General features: G+C 43.5%; 1 protein-coding gene across 1 annotated transcript in view; it reads left to right on the top strand.

Annotated features, from left to right (window-relative positions):
• The first annotated feature begins 1,243 nt into the window (after positions 1–1,243).
• The window catches only part of LOC103581752 (ral guanine nucleotide dissociation stimulator-like 1), a 21,458-nt gene continuing 14,936 nt past the window's right edge, over positions 1,244–7,765 (top strand). Inside the window, exons 1-3 of the mRNA XM_008563508.1 lie at positions 1,244–1,288; positions 2,276–2,365; positions 4,758–4,844. Of these exons, the coding sequence (XP_008561730.1) occupies positions 1,244–1,288; positions 2,276–2,365; positions 4,758–4,844 (222 nt within the window). The remainder of the gene's footprint in view (positions 1,289–2,275; positions 2,366–4,757; positions 4,845–7,765) is intronic.

Raw genomic sequence — 7,765 nt, 5'->3', positions numbered from 1 at the left:
AACTGCTAGAAAGCCCCAGAAATTTGACTCTGGTGGAGACGTATGTTCAGTGAAGCTCCAAAACATGCTAAAGTCAGAATTGGAGGGAGAGACTGTTGGAACTGTGAAGACCTATTCAAATAAAAATTATCAGTAGCTTCTGAGCTGTCATTTAACCAGCATTTGCTGAGATGGATCCAGTGCCGAGTAGACAAGACCTAGTAGCAGAGGTCCCTCTAAGGCCCAGGAACAGTATGGATGAGGGCAGCTGAACCCTGGCAAAGATGGAGATAGAGAAAAGATGAGACTCAGGCAGGAAATTTGCACTAGAGAGGGTGAGAGAGAAAGACAGGGAGAGAGATTGTAAGAAAGAGAGAGAGGGCAGGGGAGATCTATGGAGGGAGAGGGAGAGACTTGGAGTTCATTCAAACACAGGTGATGATTAAAGTCATGGGATTGGATGGTATTTCCAAAGACGTGAGTATAGTGAAACACAAAGAAGATGGCTTTGGCAGAAAGAAGAGTCTCTAAGAGGATATGAGCATAAGCAGCAAAGGAGGCAGGAGGAAAGAACAAGAGTGATGCAGCCACAGAAGCCTGTGACACGTTTCAGGAAGGTTCAAGGGATTGGTGTTATGAGACATAGTGGGGTAGGGGATTTGGGGCCGAGAAAGGAGAAAACCGAATCCGTGGATGTAGCAAACAAGTGGATTTTCAGCGGACACTTTGTTTTGAAGAAATTGCACTAGACAGTCCTTTTAGTGCTTCAGCCAGGGATGGACTCTCATTCTCATGAAATCATGTCGTCGTGAAATCAGCAAGTCTTGTAGCTCCCCATGTCAGGTCTCTCTCTCTCCTACCAGTGAGGAGGTTGTCCTAAGTGCTCTTTTACGATCCCTCCCACCTCCGTTATTCTGGGATTATTAGGAGCCTTTTAACTTTTCAGAAGTCCTTACTGAGTTTTCAATATATCCGTAATAATTTGCATATGTTAGTCTTCTGCCTGTGATCGTGAGACTGGAAGGAGACCAGAGGGACCTACATGTTGGAAGGAGGTGGGCACATACTCATATTCAGGTCAGACAGAATTGATTTCTCACTCCAAGCAAATTCTCAAGAATTTGGGAGGACTCACCTAGCCCAGGAAATGGTGCATGTTAGGCTACTTTCATTCATCCCTGGAAGAAGCTGTAAGTAAGACTAGTAAATGGTAACTCTCCTTATTATCATTTGTAATAAGAACCTAAATAAATAATGAGTCATTATGGATCTGTCCCCAGTAGTGTACCTGGGACCCAGGTTAAGACTGGTGAGTGATAGAATGTGTTGACGCTGTACTGCCATCAGCCAGGCCAAGTCACTGAAAGAGAATCCTCTTGCAATTGTGCACTAGTGAAAGGTCACATGCTATGGTAATAAAATAAATACAGGGAAAACTGACTAAGGGAAAACTAGTACAGAGGTTATTCTCTACTGGATTGTGAAATTTGCCTCCCATTCATGCTGTTCCTGGAAAATGAGAACTTCACAAGACACTGAAACCACAAAACTGAAAACACTTTGTGTTTAGTCAGGAAACTCGTGATTAGTCACTACGTAGAAGAGCTGGTGATCATTACAGACAGGAAGAGAGAAGGGGAGCCCTCTGTCCTCAGACACCAGGTAGAAGGGTGGATTAGTCAGTGTTCCAAACCCAAGAGGCAGCTTTGGATTGATTGGGGGGATAAAAAGGGCAAAAAACGTGTGAGGGTCTGGCTTTCATGGATTGGTGATGTACCACAGTACTGGACTTCCTCAGAAAACTTCCGCTTCAAAAGTTTCATTTAGCGAAGAAATGCCACAGAAATAGTCCCTTTTGTTCACAAAATGCTGGCACATCCATTTCAGGCCAAGATCAAGAAATCACGACATGTACAGAGGAAGAGATCTTCATTTCCAGGACACGGGATTACTCTGAGTGAAATTTGGGATGTGTAAAAATGTCTCTGGTTCCGAGAATTGCTTGCCTTGTATATTGATGATTGATTTTATAACCAAATCAGTTGCTCTTCTTACAAAGTTGGGGGGAAAACAGGATAATCCAAGACCACCAGGCTTCTTTATAAATAGACTGCTTGCAACAAGCCAGCCAAGCTTTTGCATAACACCATGCCAGAGCCTGCCTGCTGGAAGCCTCTGTTTTGCGTGGCATTCAGAGAGTCGTGCGGGGTCGTGTACCAGACACTAGATGTCCCTCCACTTCTCTCCAGCGTGGCATCCTCCATCACTCCCCTCTTTGTGCGCTTGTGTTTCTTAGGAAGGAAACTCAAAATTCGCAAACCTGGACAGCAGTGTGAAAGAAAACCAGAAACAGAGTCAGAGGCGGCTTCAGCTCCAGAAGGATATGGTACGTCAGGATCTTGTTCTTTCCTGAGAGTGCACAGGAGAGAGGCTCTGTGTGGGTGGCTGGGCTCCTGCCTGGCCCGGCACCTTCAGTCTCCAGGACACCCAAGCTTTCAGAAAGGTTCTCCTGTTCTTTACCTCATATGTTTTCAGCAGCCCTGGAAGTCTATAGGAAAGATAGTATTACCCCATTTGATTCAGTAGGAAGTAAACACGGAGTTGCAAATCCTGTTTTCTGGAGCAGTTTTTTCCTGAAGGTAAGGGAGAGTGTGCAGCAGGTGGACTTGCATCCCTCTGTGGTCTCCTCCACCCACGCCTGCACCTCAGAGCTTAGCCTCCTGGGCTGCACACTGTTTTCAGCTTCTGCACACAGTGGTCAAGGAAGGAGTATGCTACTCTGGGAGGTCTTGGTCCTTGTACTCAGAGATCTTTACATTTGTTCCAAACCCTTTAGTCATTGCTGAGCTCTCCTTACTAAACCCAAAGCCTGAGCAAACCTTTCTAAGGTTTTCAGTACTCACAGAAGTTTCATGCTTCTCTCCTGAAGACTGAAAGATAGTTCTTACCTTTATCTTTATTTTAAATTTCCAACTTTTACCATAGAAGGGGGAAAAACAGAGAAAGGAGATTAGAGACTGTCAAACTCTAAATATTCTCATCCCTGCTTTCAGAGGATTTTCTCCTTTTTTGGAAAGCTGGACATAAATTGAAAAGGTTTGAATGACAGGACTTTTCTGTAACATAAAACCTACAAAACATTCACAGTGTTTCAAACTTTTTTGGAGGTTCAAAAACAAGTTAAAAATAGCTGTTACCAAAAAAAAGATTATTTTTGTTCAGGATGAGACCTTGTAAACATAATGGCAAAGAACAAACTGCAGCTGACAGTTCCTAAAGTACAGAACCTTCCTTAGTGTGACCCTCACCAAGCAGTTCTGGCTGAGGACGTGGACAGCCTCACGTCAAGCAGCCTGGCCCTCGTTGAAACTTTGTGTCCTTGTCAGAATTTCCATAAGTGCCTCAATGAAATTTAGGATGAGGCGTCCATGGGGGCTCCTTTTTATTTTTTCTTCGAATGGTTAGTGCCTCGGGGGCCTGGTAGGGAAGGAGATGTGGTGAAATGAACATAGTGTATATGTGCAGTTGTACTCTGAAGTGCCTCCACCTCCATTTCCAAGGGGCAATTTTTTAAAACTAAACTTTTAATTTTGGAATAATTTCAGGTTTACAGAAAAGTTGCAAAGCTAGTGCATAGAATTTCTGTAAACCCTCCTCTAGTTTTGCCCATTGTTAACATCTTCTATAACCATGGCATGTCTGTCAGTATTAAGAGACTGACACTGCCATAGTACTATGAACTAAAATTCAGACTTTATTGGGATTGTACCAGTTTTCCATTAGTGTGCTCTATCTGTTCCAGGACCCAACCCAGTGTATCACACTGCATGGAGTCTTCCCAGGCTTTTCTGGTTTGTGACAGTTTCTCAGTCCTTCTTTGTTTTTTTTTTTTAATAACCTTCACAGTTTTAAGAGTACTGTCCAGGTATCTTGTAGAATGCCCCACAATCTGGGTTTGTCTGTTGATTAAACTGATATTATGGGTTTTGGGAAAGACTATTACAGAGGTGAATGCTCTTCTCGTCACATGTCAAGGAGTGAATGGTGTCAGCATGACATCTGGTGTCATGTTGATGGTGCTGCTGGTAATGTTGACCTTCGTTACTGAGTTAACGTAGAGTTAGCTAGATTTTCTGTTTTAATGCTTTTTTTCTTTCCTTTTTTTTTTTTTTTGTGTGTGTGTGGTGGCTGGCCAGTACAGGGATCAAACCCTGGACCTTGGTGTTATCAGCACCGTGCTCTAACCGATTGAGCTAACCGGCCAACCCCCAGTTTTCCACTTTAATGCTATTTTTTCCCCCTTTCCTTCCTCTGTTCTTTGAAAGGGAGTCACTAGTCTAGCCCAAGGGTCCCTTTTCATCGTGACACCCCATGCTCTTGTGGTACATACCTCTCCTCCATTGTGCCTTGACCTGCTTTTATTGAAGATGAAGCCATTGCTACCCAGGGCCATTCCAAACCCCTGAGAGTGTCCATATACTCTGAAACAGAGAAAGCCTTCCCTCTGAACTGAGCCTAAGCCAAACATAAACCCCACTTGGGACATATTTGAACATACATGTATGATCTCCTGGGTTTGAAGCTTGGTTTTTATAAGTTTGAATGTGAGACATTAGTCATGGAGTTCCTATCCTATTTGTGTAGGAATTTTAAACATTTCATTCACGGAGGTTAGCAAATTAGACCTTCAATAGGTCCATTTGCTGCAGTGTCAATGTGACTGAAACCTTTAAACTTTTCAATATACTAAAGACAGTTTTGCTCTGATTGCTCTTCAGGGTGTGATGCAGGGTACTGTGCCCTACCTGGGCACCTTCCTGACTGACCTGACCATGCTTGACACTGCTCTTCAGGACTACATTGAGGTGAGTTCTGCACAGGTGGTATAATTGGGTCTGCAGCCTTCTCACTGGATACCCAAAAGAGAGATTCGCTTCTACTTCTACTAGTATCTGTTGAGGGCCCATTATGTACAGTGTTGTGTAGAGGCTGGGAGGAATACAAAGAATAACACCAGAAAATAACATCAGAAGTGACTCAGTATTCAATGGACGGTATAGTATATTGAAGTAGGCAGCGATTGACAGGAATAGTAGAAATTTGTTCTGTTTTTATTTATTTATTTATTTTAATTTTTATTGAATCATAATTGATTTCACATTTTGGGGGTTCAACACTAACATGTTGATCAAATCAATATATTGTTACAAATCATAATTATTCTTTATGCCTATATCCAATCTCTCCCATCCCCTCTCCCTTCCCTCTCAGCCCTCTAATTACCCTAGATTTCTTCTCTCCCTCTGAAAGAGTAATGGTCTGTTGATTTGTTGCCTAGATGATCTGTCCAGTGCTGAGAGGTGTGTTTAGGTCCCCCAATATTTTCATAGAGCACATGCTTCTTCTGTCACTCTGGAATCGGCTTTGTGGAGAGAGACATCCTCTTCTGTTCTTTGCTCTCTGCTGGTGACTTTCCTTGTGCACTCCAGTGGCTGGTGGACCACCTGTGTGGTGTCTGTGGCATCTAGCTGCTTTCATGGCAGCCGTAGTTATTGTGGTAGCTGTGGTGGGCCACCCACATGGAGGTGATGTTTTTGTCATGCTACTTGGTGTCGGTGTGCCTGGTTGTGGCAGAGGGAGTCCGTTCTCTGGCTCCAAGGGTGGGCCCCGGGTGCTGGCAGTGTGCCTGATTGTGGCAGAGGGGGTCTGTTCCCCGGAGGCACTGGTGGTGTGCCTGGGTTGGAACTAATTTTTTGTTCTTTGTTTACTTCCAAAATGGGGAACTTCCTTTGGTAACTAAGGCACTGGTGGTGTGCCTGGGTTGGAACTAATTTTTTGTTCTTTGTTTACTTCCAAAATGAGGAACTTCCTTTGGTAACTAGTACTTGAGCTGCGTGGTTTAGCTAAATTGCTAATTTGCTGCTGATTTAATGGTTGACTTTACAGGTACTTCTGGCTCTCCAAAGACCCGGTGCACCTGAGTTGTGTAGAAACTCTGATCTGGGCCTGAGTCTTTTCATCAAAATGTACCCTATGTAGTTCCATATTCCTTGTCAGTCTCCACTGAGAGGTCCTTTGCTGATTGGGGTGCCAGTCAGCAGTCCTTGCTGTGCCCCAGTGTTCCCCCAATGGGCCCATCTCTACCACTGCCCATGCTGCAGACACTTCCAGTGGGACAGGCCATGTGCTGGTCCCTTGCGATGACTCACCAGCCTCTGAGTGGCTCCTTTTTTTCAGCTGTTCTGGCTCCTCGCTCCTGCATGAGTCCACAGGAACCCTATTAGTGGTCTTGCTGGCTTGGGGGCCACCAAAGCTCTCTTCTCCCCTGCTGCATCCAAGCAACTTCATCCAAAGGGAACAGCTGTGGCTTTTGCTGGCTCCTGCTTCTTGCACTCAGCAGCTCCAGACTTAAAGTGGCTGCAGCACAAAATGGTCAGAGTGGCTTTTTCTTTCTCTACTTGTGGCTTCTCCTGCCTTCATACGCTCCGTAAGTCTCTCCTCCTCTTCCCCTGAGCTCTAGCGGCCCCAACTTGGCTGTTGTTGCTTTTTTATAGTGGTAAATTGGTTGATTTGTGGGAGAGAGTGATGCTGGGGACTGTCCATTCCACCATCTTGACCGGAAGCCTCCAATAGTAGAAATTTGAACAGAAGTGCAATGAGAGAACATAGAAGGTCCCGATTAATTTCATATGAGAGAATAGGATGGAAAGGCCTATGGAGGAGGGGGTTTGATAAGCTACTTATTAGTAGCAATAATAAAATATTAAGTGGAGAGGAAATTTGATATTTGAAATGATATTTAAGGATTGCTTTTCTATTTAAGTACATCTCACCTCCCTGGTTATCATATGCAATCAGCCTGCGTTAATTGTGTTATAATTAGAAGGGGAGAAGGAGTAGAGGTTATTTTGCATAGACTTACCTCCAACTTTGCTGTATGTGTTGTGGACATGTTCATTCATTTTACATTTCCTGGGCTCTATGTCTTTTCACATCCTCGGCTTATGCTCATTAGCTTCATTAGCCATTTCACAGTGTATACATATTTACATCATGTTGTACACCATGACTATGTACGATTTTTATTTGTCAATTAAAAGAAGAAACTGGCTTACTTTATTGTTCATTCATTTTACATTTCCTGGGCTCTATGTCTTTTCACATCCTCTGCTTCAGCTTATCTCAAGGAAACACCCATCAGTATTGGGAAATTTGGGGGAGTGACCAAAGACTTAGAAGTTATATTGAGCCTACTGAGAATAGGAGCTGGCAGGATGAAAAATTGAAACTTAACTTTTCGTGATGCTAAGTAGAGGTGACTTCCCTTTTGATAAACCATTGACAATTTGATTTCCAGTATGACTCAGTGACCATCTGTTTGTGTTGCTTTTGCCCAAGGGAAAAAGAGTAATGGAATATTTATGAAAGTTTTTGTCTTCAATGGATCTACAAATACATTTGTATTTCTTTATCATTACTATTTTAGTTGGTTTCAGACATTTTAAGGAAAGGCTGTCTGCCTATCCTGACCTACTATAAATTAAAAGAATATTTTTCTTGAAGCAAAAGATGATTCTCTTCCTCCATAGTAGCCATAAATATAAGATCATTAATAATTGTGACTTTATTTCCCTTTAATGTGACCCAGAACAACACAGGAACTTGTTTCAAAGTAGCTTGGTTGGTCACTCTTTTAAAAAATTTCTTTCAGGGTCGGCCGGCCCGGTGGCGCACTGCGCTAGTGCGCCACTTGGGAAGTGCGGAGGCGCTCCCGCCGAGGGTTCGG

Source organism: Galeopterus variegatus, unplaced genomic scaffold (genome assembly GCF_000696425.1).
Source record: "Galeopterus variegatus unplaced genomic scaffold, G_variegatus-3.0.2 Scaffold13856, whole genome shotgun sequence".
Lineage (NCBI taxonomy): Eukaryota > Metazoa > Chordata > Mammalia > Dermoptera > Cynocephalidae > Galeopterus > Galeopterus variegatus.
This window is presented reverse-complemented; position numbering and strand designations above follow the sequence as displayed.